The following is an 18,666-nucleotide window of genomic DNA, read 5'->3' on the forward strand; positions in this document are numbered from 1 at the left end:
TTTATTTATTTATTTATTTATTTATTTATTTATTTATTTATTTATTTATTTATTTATTTATTTATTTTTGCAACTCTGAGAGGGACCTGGAAGCCACTGTGAAGGAAAGATGATGATTTAGGTTGTAACTCTTTTCTAAATTCTCTGAAACTGGAATGAACTTTATTTTTATTATTATACCTTTAGCACTGTACATAGTTTGAACTGATGGTGTCAGTAGGCTTTCTAGGCTGTGTGATTTCACAGGGCTCACCCCTCCTTCAGCAGGGATAGAATCTGGTGTAAGACTGCTCCACAGAACTCCATACACCGGTTCCAGAAGAAACCATCTGCTAGTGCTTTTCCTCTTCTAGAGAAACGGTCAGGGGGACTGTTTTGCAAAAGTCTTCCCTAAAATTACATTATGATATCAGAGTAGTAAACCCAGGGCCAGAAAAGGATGTTTTCATGCTAAATTACTGGTTAGTTGGCTTTCCCTTCCTGCAAATGAGGGTTAAATGAGGCTCTGGGGATTTCTGCCCAATTTTAGGGATTGTGTTCCCCATCAGCTAGGGATGCTGTGACTACCAGCTCCATAAGGAAACAGACTTGGGAGCAGTGCAGATTTGGACAATATTTTACAACTGTGATCCCACCCCCCCGCACTTTCTCCATGCTTTTCTTCTGTTTGGGGTTTTAACTCTGAATTTTTAAAGAGTGATGTGATGATTTTCTATTAGGAAATTTAGAACCTTTGGAAAAATGGGTAGACTTGGTTGGCTGAGCAAGCAATGGCCCATCTGGGCAGAAACCAGTCTTGCTCTTAGAAGGGTGGTTCACTAGGTCTCGGGCATAGGAATAAACCTGTAAGTGATAAGAAGTGAGTCGTGGACATTACTTATATTTAGCAGTAACCCTTGAAACCCATTTAAAGTTCAATCTAGCAGGTAACCTTTAGCTGTTGGGCTCTTTGATGCCATTTGTCTTCAGGATTGATGGCAGCATTTTCAATCTCTTTGGCGTTCTGAATGGACGTCTTGTCAGTTACACTGATGGGGTAGGAGATCTAAGAGGGTAAAACATATAAAGCATGTTAATGGGATTCATTTTAAGTCTTAGATACGAGGCTCATCTGTGTACTCTAGAAAGAGGTCCTGCAGGGCTGCGTTTTATTTTCAGTTCAAGGATATATCTTTGTCCTCAGGGACCTGGATTGTTCCTAAGGAAAACGGGAATAAATAATGTTTTCTCCCACAGGCTTGATGTGAGAATTGGTGCTTTGAGGTCAAACTACTATTTACTTTAAATGTTCAATACACACTCAGGGGACCCAATTTTAGAACAGTTATCTGAACCGGATGTAGCAACTAATGTTGAGTATATTAAATGAAATAATGAATAGTGAAATAACACTATGCTTCAAGATGATAATAATAGAAATAACAATATTTAATATACAGTGAATGTTCATGGTGTGCTAGTAGCTGTCCTAAGCATTTAGCATATATTCTATCAGTTATACTATATTAACCTTATTGGGTATGTACTATTACCCCCTTCTTGCAGATGAGAAAACTGAGGGACAGAGACATTAAGTAACTTGCCCAGAATCAATAGCTAGTAAGTGGAGGAGCCAGGCAGTCTAACTCCAGAGTCTCATATTCAGCAATTTTGAAATATCATCTTTGACTTGCAGAATTTGTAATGTTGGCATTCAGTGAATTTGAATGATGTAGATCAGAGGTTCTCAACTTTAGTTGGATGTTAGAATGACAAAATATCAGTGCCCTGGTCCTATCCCAGATAGATTAAATCAGGAGCTCTGGGGTGGTCCCAGATAGCATTATACTTTATTTTTTTTAAAGATTTTATTTGTTTATTTGGGAGAGAGAGAGAGCAAGAGAGAGCACGAGCGGGGGGCGGGGGGTGAAGGAGGAGAGGGAGAAGCAGGCTCCCCACTGAGCAGGGAGCCCAATGCAGGGCTCCATCCCAGGACCCTGGGATCATGACCTGAGCCGAAGGCAGACGCTTAACTAACTGAGCCACCCAGGAGCCCCTAGCATTACACTTTAAAAGTTCCCCAGGTGGGTCTACTCTGGAGCAAGTTTTGGGAACCACTGACAAAGGCAGCTACATGGGATTTAGGTCCCTAAATTATGGAGGCCCTTCATTGCCTCCATTAGCTACCTATTTTATTTTATTTTTAAAGTTTATTTTTCAATAATCTCTACACCCATTCTGGGGTTCACACTCACAAACCCGAGATCGAGTCATTTGCTCTCTCTACTGAGCCAGTCAGGTGCCCCGCTACCTATTTTAAATCAAGAAATTAGATTGTCTCTATGCTCTATGGAATTCTAGCCACCAGGAAGAGTTTCAGAAAGCAAACTTAAAGTTATACTGTCTTAATGTTGGTCAAAGGATCTGGAGATAATCCAGTATAACTGCTTAGTACTTCTGTACCATCCCTGGTGGATACTCATCCACTTGCTGCCTAAACTCATGCCCTTTCTCCTGGCAGGAGTCACCTGTTTATGTCCTATGGGCTGAAGAGGGAGCATAATGTGGCTTGTGAATCCTCCCTCCCTTTCTGTGGGAGACCTGGTCCTTTCAACCTTTCCATGGAATAAAATGTTAGCTCTCTTAATCTCTGTTTCATGGATGATGAACATACTGTTGCATCATTGAACCACCTAAAAGTTCTTCCTAGGAGAGCAGAAATATATCTTCCTGTAATTTCTATCCCTCTGCCCTCTGAAATAATGGATTAAGTCGATTAATCTCTCTCTCAGACAATAGCCCTAAATGTTAGCCGCTGACTGTGATGCCTTTGCTAAACCTCCTCTTATTTACAGGATCTGGGGCAAGATTTCTTTGCCATTCCTCCAGTGACAGGTTACCCAGGTTGGCTCATTTGGCTACTGTGCTTTGTGGCTTGTAAAGGTTGACTTCCCCCTTTCTAAACTGCTGTAACTAATTTTTAGATTTAGACTCTGGATTTTACACTTGTTTTATTAAATTGAACCTGGTGGGCTGTGTCGTGTGAGAAGCAGCAAGCTATGTAACGCTGGGAAAAGCATGGGATTTAGAATCTGTCATTTTTTTAAATAAGATTTTATTTATTGAGAGAGCGAGAGTGAGAGAGTGCAAGCAGGGGTAGCAGCAAAGGGGGAGGGAGAAGCAGGCTCACCACTGAGCAAGGAGCCCAATGTGGGGCTTGATCCAAGGATCCCAGGATCATGACCTGAGCTGAAGGCAGATGCTTAACTGACTGAGCCCCCCAGGCACCCCCAGAATCTGTCTGTCATGTTTGTGTTCGGATTCTCCTGCTGCTCCTTACTTTTACTTTGCATTTATGCAGACTGCTATTCAAATGAGAAAGAGGGGGAAATATTTGTTAAATATTAATAAGTCAGTGTCTGACAATAAAGATAACCTCATTCCTCACTGCTCGATGCGGCTTCTGTGGCCACATGCAAGACAACATTTATTTTGGGTGAACTCTTATCTCTACCTGGATACATACCTGTCGTCGTTACTGTACTCATATAGATACAGCAATCAGATGGTATGGAAGTTTGAATACTTAAAGGTTGATCTGAGAATGGGAAAAAATGAAAATAAGACTTCTTCATGCTTGAATTATCATGGCAAATACAGGAGCAAAATGTGCTATTGGATCATGGGATCAAATGAAATTGCATTTTGAGCATCATAAGCTGTGTACTGTCTATTCAATGTCTACAAATAGGAGTACTCAGGGCGCCTGGGTGGCTCAGTCATTAAGCGTCTGCCTTCGGCTCAGGTCATGGGATCGAGCCCTGCAACGGGCTCCCTGTGCAGCAAGGAGTCTGCTTCTCCCTCTGTCTGCCGCTCCCCCTGCTTGTGCTTTCTCTCTCTCTCTTTAATAGATAAATAAAATCTTAAAAAACAATTAAATAGGAGTACTCAACAGATTTTGAAAGATTACCTACTCTGCAGAAGGAAAACTTCCCAACAACACCAAACAGTCTAACTTGCTCTGAAATAGAAAGTTTAGGGATATAAATGCTGCCACCGAAGGTCAGGAACTGTGAGTCTTGATGGCATCTCTCAGTCCCTCTCCTGGCACTGGTTTAGGAAACAAGAGAGGTCTATAAAAGTATTAGGTTTCATAATTTTGGTCCCTGCTATTGCAAAGGTTTCTATCCCTTATGGCCATGATGTTAAAAGGAAACACCCCTCATTTGCAAGTAAAATCATCTCTTTCCTGGACAAGAAATGAAGGCTGAGTTGGGGGGAAAAAAATCTAAATAGGCTGGCAAGGAAATAATCCTTTTTCAAACCTCAAACAGGTGATGTCTTGGACAAAAATGTTATCTGGAGCCTGGGAGAAAAAATTGGGTTGATTCCTAGATCCGCCACTAGGATGTTCGATTCCCTGGCTTTTGTAAAGGGACTTGGTTTAGTTAATTCAGTCTGTCACTGGTGATCCTGTGACCCGGGATGGGATCCCTTACACACAGCTCTGGTAAAAAGTTTCCGAATTACAAATACATTGTCCTATGCTTTCTTCCGCAGAGAGTGTAGGATGTGCAATATTTCCATCCACAGGCTGTTTTGGTGGAACTCGGTGTCTGAATCACCCCAGTGAGAGCCTCAGGGCAAGTAAAGCATACTTCTACATTATCTCTTTGAAAGTGGAATGGGACACAACCTCTGCCAGCTATTTTTTTTTTTTTTTTGTGAACCATTCTATTAATACCAATCAAATCGAGAAAATGATCAAATGAAATTGCATTTTGAGCATCATAAGCTGTGTAATGTCTATTCTGTTAAATTGGGGCCTATAATTGCTTCTCTACTGAAAAGATACAACAAAGACAGCAATCATGGCATGTCATTATCCCAGACTAGAAAACCGGCCTTTGCTGGGAGGACTTCAAAGGCTTGTGGTTCTCGAATTGCATTTGGCTGCTATTGATGAAACGCAGGCAATCCTGATTAGGTGTTTACACTGAGGTAAGGCGCAGAGCAGAGAGCCTGAGTGCCTGGGTCTAGAGCCATTAAAAAATTGTACATTATGTTCCTTGCTTTGAAGTGAGGGTTTGTAGGAAGGAAAGCAACTCAGATTGAGTACAGCTGAGCTAGATTGGGCTGCTACTTCTCTCTCAAAGAAACTCGTCAGGTTCTTAGAGAATCGGCACCACACAAAAAAAGTTGAGGCTTTACACCAAGAGCTATATGTGAATTAGTGTCTCTGCACAGACACACACTGAAACATGTTTAGAAAGCGTATTATCCTTAAGTTCCCCAATCACTGCAAGTTTTGCCCCTTTATTCCTTGGTACTGTTTTCTTTTTTTATCACTGACGTCATGCGGAACCGCACAATTAACGTATCCGTTTCCTTGTTATTCCCTGATGGTATTAACAACCAGCACAGAGCCAAATCAAAATAAGCCAGAGAGTCTGATTTTTTTTTTTTTTTAATGTCGTATTTGCTTACCGTCCCTCCAACACATCTGTTACTTAACCCCTCTCTTCGGGAACGAGTCACTGGATTCCGTGAGCATTGGTGAACTTGGCGAATGGGTGATCTGCTGTGTTAACTCTGTTCTATTTCTGATGCATTGTGCTCTGTGGGAGTGCAAGCCCGCTAGCATCTCTCTCTCCGTACGTGGCCGGCAGAAGAGATGGAGGCATGGTGGCGCCGAGAGCCCGCCATTGTCAGGCTCCAACGTGGCTATTTTCCACAGCTGTTTGAATTCTCTGGGGATTTGTATTCGTGATTCAGCTATTTAGAGACAAAACACATGAACTCTTTTGGCTCTGCTGTTGGCCACTTTCTCCATTCCCGCAGAACCCTTCATAATGCATTTCACACGCAGGTGCTCAATCAGAATGTGATGACATTGGAACCTTTGGAGATACTACTTTTTTGCATTCATTTTCTGTATAAGATCCTGCAGCTTTTAAAACCCCTGGACTAATTATGCCAGCCAGCGCTTTAAAACCCTTCAGTGCCTCCCCATTGCCCTTAATCTTTAAAGGTTTTTAAGGCCCTGCCTTCTGTACTTCTCACTCTTCTCACCTCGTACTTTCTTAACTCTGCGGTTGGGCCACAGGCACCCTTATCTCTGGGTCTATGCATAGGCCATCCTTTGCAGGGAAACACCTCTTCGCCTCACTTATTCTGACCAATCCCATTCACTGCTGCTGTTCCAGCCTGGGCTGAAATAGAGCTTCCTCCAGGAAGCCTTCCTGGACTCCTCCGAGGTTACAGTAGAGGCACCTGAGCTCACAGCCTTGGCACTTTGTACTTTCCTTTTTGTAACAAGTATTACCTTGGTAATTAGGTTTGTTTCCCCTCTAGACTCTAAGTCCCAGCTCTAGCGGTGCTAGTCACATGAGCCACGTGGTGGCCCTGGATATGCCTGGCACACACATGCCCAGTGAATATTATTGACTGAAAAGACCTATCTACATGGAGCACTGCACTCTCCATTTACACCAGAATACACAGAATCTACTTGCTTATCTGGCTAGATTTGTGGTTTATTGTCAACAAAATAAGGTGGAAAGCAGGCCTTATCTTTCCCTTTCCCTTGCTTGCTCCGCCCTGGACCACTGGGCCTTCACCCTTCATGGTGTTGTTCCCTCTTCCGGGAACATTCTTTCCTCAAATATTTGCACGATGTGCTCTCTCACCTCCTTCATGACCTCTTTAAAACTGTGATTCCCCCCTCCCCTCAAATTCCCTATTTCTCTGCTCTCTTTCCCTAGCACTTCCATCACCTACAAATACACTGATTTACCTATTTTTGTCTATTGTCCGTCTCCTACTAGAAAGTTAGCCCCACAAGGGTTGGGATTTTTGTCTTTTACTCAGTGATATATTCTAAGTACCTAAGACAATGCCTGATACATAATAAGCTCTTAATAAATACATGCAAATGAACGAAGCAGTTAACTTTTCAAGAATATGAAAGAGATTTTAGGACTATCTTGTGTTTGATTAACCAAGTCACCTGAACTCTATATGACACAAGTAGGGATATGTCAGTGTGACCTCTGGACGGCCACAGAATTCAAATTGCTCCATTACTAAAATCCTTCAGTGATTCCACATCATGTAGAGGAAAGGCATAACTCCTTAGCAGAGCGGTTCTAAAACTTGAATATGTATTAGACTCACTTGGAGGGCTTATTAAAACAGATTGCTGGGCCTCGCCCCAGAGTTTCTGATTCAAGAGGTCTGGGATGGGGCCCAAGAATTTGCACTTCTGGCAATTTCCCAGGCGATGCTGATGCTGCTGGATTCCAGGGACCATACTCTGAGACCCCTGCTTTAAAATGATGTACGGGGGCCTGCATGAAAGGCACCTGCCGATTTCCGTAGTCGAAATACCCACACTGCCATCCTCCCAATCTAGAAACGTACAACACAGAAGTATTCGTCTTCTCCTCAACTCGCTGGATTCAGTAATCCTCTCCAATCCTTTCTTTAAGATTCCAACTGAAGCCCACAGCTGATGCTCATGTCTGGCCAGCTACTCTCTCTGATGCCTTGGTATTTCTGCGTCCACCAGTTGGGTTGTATGTTTACCAAGAGGCTTTTACATTTGTTCACAAACCTGTTTATGTCTATCGTATGGTTTGTTAAAATTATAACATGTTTGAAGGTGAGATAATTTGGAGAAATCTGAGTGTGAACAGAGTTGTTATTTTCATGGAAACAAAGTAAAATAATTTAGAATGGCCCAATAGGGACACCTGGGTGGCTCTGTCAGTTAAGTGTCTGCCTTCGGCTCAGGTCATGATCCCGGGGTCCCGGAATCGAGTCCTGCATCGGGCTCCCCGCTCAGCAGGGAGCCTGCTTCTCTTTCTACCTGCCGCTCCCCCCTGCTTGCATGCTTGTGCTCGCTCTCTCTCTCTGACGAATGAATGAATGAATGAATGAATGAATGTCTTAGAATGGCCCAATAAAACAAAAGGCAAGAGAAAAACAAGGGGTGGGGGGAAAAGCTGAGAAAGATTAGGGGAAGTAGTTATAAAAAAAATCAAGGGCGCCTGGGTGGCTCAGTTGGTTAGGCGACAGCCTTTGGCTTGGGTCGTGATCCCAGGGTCCTGGAATCGAGCCCCACATTGAGCTCCTTGCTCAGCAGGGAGCCTGTTTCTCCCTCTCCCTCTGCCTACTACACCACCTGCTTGTGCTCTCTCTGTCAAATAAATAAATAAAATCTTTAAAAAAAAAACAAAGTTTATGTTCTTAGATCCTTTCTTTAAAAAATGTTTTTTTTTTAAAAGATTTTATTTATTTATTTGACAGAGAGAGACACAGCGAGAGAGAGAGCACAAGCAGGGGGAGTGGGAGAGGGAGAAGCAGGCCTCCCGTCGAGTAGGGAGCCCGATGCGGGGCTCGATCCCAGGACCCCGGGATCATGACCTGAGCTGAAGGCAGATGCTGAACCGTCTGAGCCACCCAGGCGCCCCTAAAAAATGTTTCTTAAAGATTTACTTATTTATTTTAGAGACAGCTTGAGCAGGGGGAGGGGCAGAGGGAGGGAGAGAGAGAATCCCAAGCCGACTCTGCACTGAGCGAGGAGCCCAACACGGGGCTCGATTCTAGGACCCTGAGATCATGACCTGAGCTGAAATCAAGAGTCGGTTGTTCAACTGACTGAACCACCCAGGTGCCCCTAGATCCTTTCTAAAGTTTTTTTTTAAGTTTTCCCTTTGCTTTTAAGAAATCAAAAGTAGGAATCCTAGGTCTCTCAAACTGAGGCAGAAGGACAACGTGGTACTCCAGTAGCACATGCACGGACAGGAGAGGCCTTGGCCCCTCTGGAACAGACTGGCGAGCTAATGTAGGTCTATATTCTTTAAGTGCAAATCAACTGTTTAGGGTCATCTTTTTCCATATCTGCTTAAGCCACTGTATTGGATTAATTGACCGAATACCAGTTCCTGACTAGTACCCTAGAGGTTCCCCCTGTGCCAGCAGGCTTCCACCTAAACCGTGACCTCCCAAAGCTCTTATTATACCATCGAACTCACTCCCTTTGCCTGCAATACTTCTGCTGCCCACCACCTGCTACCTTCTTTTTAAAGAACTTGTTCAGTGGTTGCCTCTTCTGTGACACCCTCTCTGAATTCCCCTGACAGACTCAGGCACTTTTTCTTCGGTGTTCCTTTGGGACCTTACGTGTCTCTTCTATAGGTACTCTTTTATTTTTAAAAGATTTTGTTTATTTATTATGAGAAAGCGCGAGCAGAGGGAGGAGGAGAGGGAGAAAGAGAATCTCAAGCAGACTCTGCACTGAGTGGGGAGTCTGACATAGGGCTCGATCTCACGACCCTGAGATCATGACCTGAGCTGAGATCGAGAGTCGGATGCTTAATCGATTGAGCCACCCAGGCGCCCTGGTACAGACTCTTTAATATGTCTGCTTCCCATGAGGCCGGAAGCTCCTAAGGAGCAGATACACCGACAGCAGCCAAAATGACTGCAGACCCCTAGCAGTCTGGGGCATTTAGTGAAGAGGCAGAGCATCCTTCCTCCCATTGCCACAGCTCTGGACTTTACCACAGAAGCAGGTGCCATGGCCCCAGGTAAGAGAGCAAGGCCTGTGGAGTGCTCTAGGCATGTTTGGGAAAGCTATCCTGAGAAACGATTGCTTATGTTAGGGTTCTGGTTTTTGAAAGGGCACACTTTAGTTATGAGGAAAGTTTTCTTTTCATGGATCCCTCGTCAGTAATGTTGAATTAATGGAGGGTCACTCTATAGATCATACAGTTGGTAGCAAACCAACTAAGTGCTGAACAGTGCATACAGAAAGATGCCTTAGGAAATGTGTTATACTGGGGGAAAAAAACCCCATAAAGTTCAATTTGAATTATGCTGTCATAAGTGCGTGCTCTTGTGGTCACACAGGGCAAAAGAAAAAAAAAAAAACAAACCCAATCAGTGAAGATACAGAGTACTTACTCTACAGAAGAATAATTTTTATGAGTAGAGTAGAGGTGAGACTCAAAAATACCACCAAAACTGGAAGAATTCTAAAAAACAAAAGAAAGAAAGAACTCTGTTTCTAACCAAATGTAATTAGAAAAAGATGATCATCATTGAAATAAAGGTAAAGCTTAATTTTATAGACAACCAAAAGTTGTACTAAATCTAAAACGATAGAAAAGGAGAGCAATCTATCACTTAAATATGAGTCTAGGGGCATCTGGGTAGCTCAGTCAGTTAAGCCTCTGACTCTTGGTTTTGGCTCAGGTCATGATCTTATGGGTTGTGAGATGGATCCCTGCATCAGGCTCCATGTTCAGTGGGGAGTCTGCTTGAGATTCTCTCTCCTCCCTCTGCCCCTCCCATTCATGCTCCCTCTCAAGTAAATAAATCTTTTTTAAAAATTAAAAAAGTCTTATCCAGTAGGATAAGTGGACAGTCTTCTGGGAGTTCTACCATAGATTGGGCTATTGGGGTATTGAAATGCTACCCTTTTAGCTACATTTTCTTATTCTACCTGAAGTCCTATCCCTTTCACTTTGAGGCGCTATGATCTGGAAAAAAAAAAAAAATCTGTTTAGAAGGGCCTATTCCCAGAGTGATTCCTTTCCCTTTCTATGGCTTGAGAATGCCCAGTGTTGACAATAGCTTCCCTTTACCATCTGCCATGCATCAGGAGCTTTGTATAATTTTTTTCTAACAGGCCTCCAAGGCAGAAATTGACCCCATATAATAGATAAAGAATATCAGGCTTAAAGAGTCACTTGCTCAGATATCTAGGAAGTGCTACCACCTAGTTCGCTGAAGAGCCAGGATATAACCCATGATTGTCTGACTTCCAAATGAGTGCTTTGTTTTGGTTTTATTTTTTACTCTCGTCACACTGTGTTGTCCCTGGGGGAGAAGGCTTCTACCACGACTGGCACAAACCAAGCCTCCTCCCCCAGAGCTTCCATAGTTTCTCTTCCTCATCTGTTCATGTCTCAACTTGAATGACATCTCCTCAGAGAGTCCTTCACAAGCACCCAAACATCCCAGTTACACTCTCATTCATCCTTTTCTTAAGTTATTCAGTGTCCTTTGAGGTATTTATTGGCATGTGAAATTATTTTGTTACATGTTTCTTGCCTCTGTTACATGACTGGAACATAAGCTCCTTGAAGCCCAGGCTCTGTATGTCTTGTTTTCTGGTATATCCCTAGCACTGAGCACCGAGCACATAGCTGGTGCTCAATAAAGGTCTGTTGGCTGACTGACCTGCTGTCTCAGCAGAAGCCATGAATGTATGTTGATCTTCAAAATGGGTAGTGGACTCTTGGTAGGGCTTTATACTGTCTGGAAGACTATCGGTGACTGTATAACTTTTCTACATTTGTTTTCACAAAGTATCTGCAATTACTTTCCAGGGAAAGACAAGAGAAGAACAGCAGGTCTAAAGCACTTATTGCTCTTTTCTGAGCATGCTAGATTTTTCCCTTCATCGGTCTTCAAAGTCACATTGGAATCAAGATAGAAAGGCAGCTCCCTTTTCAAGACACAAATGTCTTTTAATGGCAGATCAGAAATGGACTCAAATTCTAACTAATGAGTTTCAGACAAACACTGAACAAATCATGAATTAAAAAAAGTAAGTCGTGAATATTCGCTGGCAAAGTTACTGGCTGACGGTGATACTTAGGTGCCCTCTAGTGTGTGTTGGTTTTTATATCAGTTCCTTTCTTCACATGTCAGATGATCGAGATCTCCTCATGTATTCCAAGGTGATTTTTCCAGTGCATTTTAATGTACGATCGATCAACAGATGAAAAATGTACATCGTACAGATGAAAAATGGCAAAAATGATTGTGGAGAAATTTAATTTAAAAACTGATGGTTCTGGTCTGAGCCATTATTTACGAGCAAAGAATGCAATTTAGGTGACCTGAGCAGTCGGGGGGTGTGAAGTTACAAGGGTTACTACAAAATGTTGGGTCTTGTGAGTCCATAGGCATGGTTCAAAAATAAGAGCTATAAAAAGGATATAAAGTGAAAGGCTGTGCTCCCATCCCCCTCCACCCTCCACAATTAACCACCCACATACCCTTCCACAGTTTTTTATGCATACCAAGGGAAATACAGAGCTTTATTCTTCCCCACTTTTTTACACTGTATGCACTGTTCTATACCTTTAATTTTTCCCTTAATAATAAACCTTGATAAGTTGTCCATAACCATTCATGGAGAACATCCTCATTTTTTTTAACAGCTACAATGTACTTTATTCTATGGATGTACTATAATATCAGTATTACCCACATGATAGACATTTGGATAGTTTCCAATCTTTTGCTGAAAAAAGGCTGAAATGGAGAATCTTGTACAGGAGTTATTTCAAAACTGCACATATATAACTAGGAAAAATTCCTAGGAGTGGGATGTGTTGGGTCAAATAAAAATAATTATTGCGAACATTTATATAGTGCTTGCTATAAGGCAGGCATTGATCTAACCACACTACATATATTAGCTCATGTATTTAATCTTCTTAATAATCCTGTGAAGAAAGTACTATTATTATCTTTTTTTTTTTTTAAGGACAAGGAAACTGAGGCACAGAGGGGTTAAGCAACCTGCCCAAGGTCAGACAGCAGGTGGCGGTACCAACCACCTTGGCTCTGAAGTCTATTCTCTTAGTCATTATGTTTTACTTTTTCAAGGAGTATATGTATTAGTATTTTAAATAGATATTAACAAGTTGTCCTCCACACCTGTTATGCCAATTTATTATCTCAACAACCTGACTGTACTCCTATGTATTAACTTTTCTGTGAATTTTCTATTGATGGCCTTTGCATATTTTTATACTGGGATTTTTGGTCTTGATTTCCAGGAGCTCTTTATATATTAGAGATATTAGAGTTTCATCAGTGATATGAATTAGAAATATTTTTCTTCTTTGTATTTTGACTCTCTTATGCTTTTTTCCTACAGAAGTTTTTGGTATTTATGTAGTCAGATTTATCAATCCTTTGTAGATTGTGGATTTTGAACTATTTCGAGGTTATGGGAGAATTTGCTTCATTTTTTTTTCTAGTATTTTTATGGTTTAATTTTTTTTAATTAAATATTTGGTCCATTTAGAATTTATCTTGTTGTATGATATGAGGTATGGCTCTGACTTCATTTTCTCCCAGATGGCTACCCAGTTGTTTTATTGAACAATGGCACCATTTCCTCACTGATTTGAGATACTGCTTTATCAAATCATAGTATCATATCCTATATTCCCATATGTGATTTGGTTCTGTTTCTGCACTTTCTACTCTGTTCCATTTTTCTGTCTATATATGCATTAAATATTATCCTAGTATTTAATTATTGAGGGTTTATAATACACTCTCTGGTAGTGTTAGATTCCCTCGTGATTCTTAATGTCCAGAGCTTTCTTTATTATTCCTGCTTTTATTTTTCATCTGAACTTAATCAGTTTTTTGAGTCTTATTTAAAAAAAAAAACTATTTTTTTGGAATGTCATAAACTTCTTAGATGTACTTTCAAATCTTCCCAAAGACAATACAACTACTTAAGACCCTGTCTGATTCAACTGGGCATAAATGCTTGTGACAAAATGATGTATTAAAAAGCTGATTTTCTTTTTTTTTAAGATTTTATTTATTTATTTGTTAGAGAGAGAGTGGGTGAGAGAGAGTGAGCAAGGGTACAAGCAGGGGGAGCAGCAGAGGGAGAGGGAGAAGCAGGCTCCCTGCTGAGCAAGGAGCCTGATGCGGGACTCGATCCCCGGGCACTGGTATCATGACCTGAGCTGAAGGCAGGCGCTTAACCGACTGAGCCACCCAGGCACCCCAAAAAGCTGATTTTCTTCACTGTGTAATGGTCATTGACATTTAGTCATTCATTTGGCGATAGATGTCATTTATCCTTTCAGTATTTCTAGTTGTAAGATATTGGTCATCTCTTTCAAAGAAATTAAGAGGAGAAAATAGATTTTCAAACATGAGAACCTTCCAGATAGATGCTGCTTAATCTAAAACAACAGCCTCCAAACCTGCCACCCCTAATTCTTACCTCCTGATCCCAAATTAACAGAATAATCCCATCAGCCGTTGAAATTATCAATGCTCTATGGGTACTGACTTACACAACTACGACTTTGGGTTTCTGGAAGACCCTGTAGGTGCTTTATATGTAGTCCATGGACCAGCAGCCTTGACATCACCTGGGCACTTGTTAGAAATGCACACTCTTGAGTCTCACCCCAGACCTACTGGATTAAAATCCGTATGTTAACAAGATTCTGGGATGGTTCATGAGTGCCTTAAAGTTTGAGGGGAAAAAAAGATCAGTGGTTCTTAGTGGGCCCAACAGCAGAAGTGGCGTCACCCAGAGCCATGTAGAAAATTCAAATTCTTGGGTCCTACCCTACACCTAGTGAATCAGAAACCCTTAGGTTAGGTCTGGCAATCTGTTTTAACAAGCCCCCCAGTTGATTCTGATTCACAGTAATGTCTGAGAATCCCTGGTGTAAAGTAGTGGTTTTCAATCTTGGTTAAGCATTAGAATCACTTGGGGAGCTTTGAAACAAAAATACTGGCACTCAGGGTCTTACCCAGAGATGTCAATTGGTCCAGGTGAAGCTAAGAATCACTTTTTAAAATTAGTTTCTCAGGTGAATCTAATATCCAGCCAAGTTTTCAAACATCTGCTCTAGAAAATACCATTTCCCCCTCACATACAATTTATACTAAACAGAGTAAGTTTGGAGGGATGGAAGAGGTCCATTTTTCATTCCCCATATATTTACTGAGACCTTACAGTGTGTTAGGCTAGTTACCATGAAGATTGAAAATAGGTACAAAGCATAGTTCTTGCCCATAAGGAAACATATAATCTGTACTGGCAGAAAGACCTGCACATACTTCATATATAAATAATGACTTGAAAGGAACACATGGTTCAGTGTTATTGACTATAATTCAATAAACCAGTTACACATATCCTATCACTGCTAGGTCAAACTAATTTCTATCCTTTTTAAAAGAAGAGTAAGATGAAGGAAATGTAGTTGGAAAATGGTGAAGAAACAATTTTGAATATAATTAGCAATCAGCCCTTAGACAGTTGAACCTGGAGAAAGTGGTGGACAAGGTCAATAGCCACTTCAAAGACTAATTTATGAGCTTAAAGATTGAGCAAGTCAAAAATGCTTTAAAGTTTTCTCGCTGGCCTAGCAAAAAATTATGCTATGGAATCACTGTCAGTCAGCTCACCCCAATATTGTTTGTAAATTAAGTTATAACTACTAAGAAAAATAAGCGATTAAGAAATCAGCAATTAAAGAGTTTATAATAAAGATCTTTTCACCTTTATTATTAGAAATATAACTTTCTTTTGGCTTCACAATTCGCCTCTCCATCTAGACTGGCTTCTTTTGAGAACATGTTTAGAAACAAATGAAAAATATTGTTCTAGTCTGGGAGAAATTACTGGTTATAAATATTTTTCACAGATAATGGACTGTTGAATTTATATTTTTAAAGGAGCAACCAAGCAAAATTCAAAATTTCATATATTTTATGAAAAGTACATTAACATCTAAAATTGGGTCAAAAATGTTGATAATTCTTTTGCATTCAGCTATGTGTTTTGAGAATTCAGCTGAATATACTACATCCATTCTTCTGTTCTATTATTAGTTACCAAGGCAAGGATGTGACCATAATCCTTTAAGACTATAAAGGGAGTTTCTGAATTAAGAGAAAATCACAAATGTTCATCTACCTCCTCTTTCATTTCTACGAAAAAATACTTAGAGGTTAGAGCAGGTTAGAGCATTTTAAATAATACCATTTGAATTTGGAATAGGTCTAAGGGCATCCCCATGTAATGTATTAACCTTTCCTTCATATTTGAAAATGACCTCACATTAGTAAGTAATGAATTTCAAGCTGGTTCCCCCAAGAAGGATGACCATTCTTTTCTTATGTCCATGGGCATGTCCACTAGGAGTTGGGCTGATAGGATCCGTATGAGTGCCCATGAAATAGAGCTAAGGCTACTGGCTCTAACAGATTCTGAATCCATCATCTGGGATAGAATTTACTCTTGAAATGATCAGATAAGAAAGGGAGGGCATTATTTTTCCCATTTTATAGATGGAGAGACTAAAGTTTATATCATTTACACAGAATAAAGGGTGGTATAGTGATTACAGTTGTGGTTGGAAAGGTAATAGAATCACCTGGATAATTAAAAAGACAAAACAGGGGGCGACTGGCTGGCTCAATTGGTTAAGCATCTGCCTTTGGCTCAGATCATGACCTTGGGGTCCTGGGATTGAGCCCCGCATCAGGTTCCCTGCTCAGTGGGGAGTCTGCTTCTCCCTCTCCCAATTCCCCTGCTTGTGTTCCCTCTCTCTGTGTTCCCTCACTTGCTGTCTAATACATAAAATCTTAAAAAAAAAAAAAAAGATTTAGTGGAATAGGGGCACCTGGGTGGCTCAGTTTGTTAAACTTCTGCCTTCGGCTCAGGTCATGATCCCAGGTTCCTGGGATCGAGCCCCGTGTCTGGTTCCCCTCTCGGTGGGAAGCCTGCTTCTCCTGCTCCCTCTGCCTGCCACTCCCCCTGCTTGCGCTCTCACGTTCTCTCTCTCTCTAATAAATAAATTAAATCTTAAAAAAAAGAATTCGTGGACTAATTCCCCTGATTCTTCAAAGACGAGCAAGGGATAGGACGTTTGTTTTACTCAGCCATGTGGCTGTAATGACGTCACCATCTCGAAGGCAGTGATCTCCAGCCATTTCAAACAAAGGCACATTCTAGTGCTTGGAAGAGATTATTAAGTAGCACTTACATACCTGTTCTGGGAGAACGTCCCCCCTTTTTTTACTGTGAAGTTGAAGATAAGAGTCCGTTTTAGGACTAGGTAATCCCAAAGTCAGCTTGTTTTTTTCCACGAAATATTGTTTGGACTTCCTTCGCTGACGGCCACGTGATCCTGGCAGGAAAACCTCATTATGTGAACTTGAACTCTTCAAGTAATGCGAGAGGTTGCTTGACTTCTCCCCCAGATCACTGTCGCTCAGCTCTGAAAATGGCCGGCTGTGATGGGCACCACGCTCATAGTTTGGGCTTAAAAATTCACTGCCAAACAAAGAGGCAACGCTCTGTGGGCTACTCTTGCGTTCACCTTTCTCCCCCGAGAGTTCCATTGAGGGCTCCTTGGAAGGGTACAGTGGATCCAGAGTCAGATTTTCAGTAGAGCTGTCTACAGACTCTGATAATGCTTCCATAGTCAACAACTTCCTCTCCTCTTTCTTGCTCTTCCAGTGTGGGTCATATCGGAGGTCTGAATATTTGTCCTCGACTGGTTGTTGGCTGCCCAAAGCAGAAAGGAAATGTCAAATCCTTAATCAAAATGAATTTACTCATTATGTTTAGTCATCTTACTTGAATCTTTCTCCTATAATTTTCCTTTTACTAGCTACGTGTTGAAGACATAACTGAGGCTCAAATTAGGTGTACGGAGTATACATAAGGGCAAAAAGGTTTTAATTACAAGTTCATTAAATTAGGGAATAAAAATGGGGAATAGTTAATATAAATGCCCCAAAACAGCTGAAGATCACATGCCAGTGGTTCAAGGGATGCTATTACTTATGCACACCTTAAGTACTTCAGCTAGTGAAGATAAAACTGATTTCACATTTTGGCTGGTGACATACACGTTTCGGTGCTTATCTAGGAAGAAAATGCCATTATTGCCTGGATGATAGTTTCCTTGGTCTGCTTCTGCTGTGAGGGAAAGCAAGATTTATCTCAACTGAATACCTACCTAGGTTTATCCTCCTTTTAAGTATTTTGCTTTTCATTTTGTCTTTGTAGATTTTATCACATGTGCTGTAGAAAGATCCCCAATGTTCAGAATCAGATGGTGGCTCACTGAAAAGTTCTTAGTTTGTATTCTTTTGGTTTGTCACATGGATGCACACAAAACAGAACACAGGTCAGTGTGTGCTCTTAGCTGTAGGACAGCCCTATTTCAGCAAAAGTTTAAACATATGGTCCCGCCAGAGGGACGTGGGCTAGTCCATAATCAGGGCATATGACCCCAAATAAAGTCTTCCCTTTTCCTCATGACAATCTCAATTTGTAAAGCACCTCCTGGTCTTAACCAAAAAAAAAAGCTGGTAATATGGCATATTTAATGGCCCCTTTGATCTTCAAAAGCTAAATGGGAGAGATTTTCCTTCCTTGAGTATAGTAGATGCAATCCTCTAATCAAAAAGAAAATGTAAATCACCTAGGCTTTTTATGCTACTTGATATTCCCGTTTACAGAGGACATAATTTTATGCTGGGTAAACAAACTAATGGTGCCCCTACTACTAATTTACTTCTCTTAATGTGGACCTAGATGTTTTTTGATTTGATGTAAAGCAAAAATAAGAGTGAAAAGACAAAACTCCCATGTCTTGCTAAACTGTCATTTTGATTTTTTAGTTCACATATTAAGATAGAGAACTTCTTGGGGCACCTGTGTGGCTCAGTCAAGTGTCTGCCTTCCGCTCAGGTCATGGTCCCAGGGTCCTGGGATCGAGCCCCACATCGGGCTCCTTGCTCAGCGGGGAGCCTGCTTCTCCCTCTCCCCCTGCCCCTCCTCCTGCTTGTGCTCTTTCTTTCTCTCTGACAAATAAA

General features: G+C 41.3%; 1 protein-coding gene across 3 annotated transcripts in view; it reads right to left on the reverse strand.

Moving 5' to 3' along the window:
* The window catches only part of JHY (junctional cadherin complex regulator), a 60,876-nt gene that overhangs the window by 23,826 nt on the left and 18,384 nt on the right, over positions 1-18,666 (reverse strand). For 2 of the 3 annotated variants that reach the window (XM_044919618.1, XM_021696526.1), the window contains exons 2-3: positions 16,828-17,347; positions 932-1,045 (exon numbers count right to left, since the gene is read on the reverse strand). In XM_044919618.1, coding sequence (XP_044775553.1) covers positions 932-1,045; positions 16,828-17,347 — 634 coding nt within the window. The remainder of the gene's footprint in view (positions 1-931; positions 1,046-16,827; positions 17,348-18,666) is intronic. The other variant, XM_044919619.1, reaches the window with a different exon arrangement.

Source organism: Neomonachus schauinslandi, chromosome 11, assembly GCF_002201575.2.
Source record: "Neomonachus schauinslandi chromosome 11, ASM220157v2, whole genome shotgun sequence".
NCBI lineage: Eukaryota > Metazoa > Chordata > Mammalia > Carnivora > Phocidae > Neomonachus > Neomonachus schauinslandi.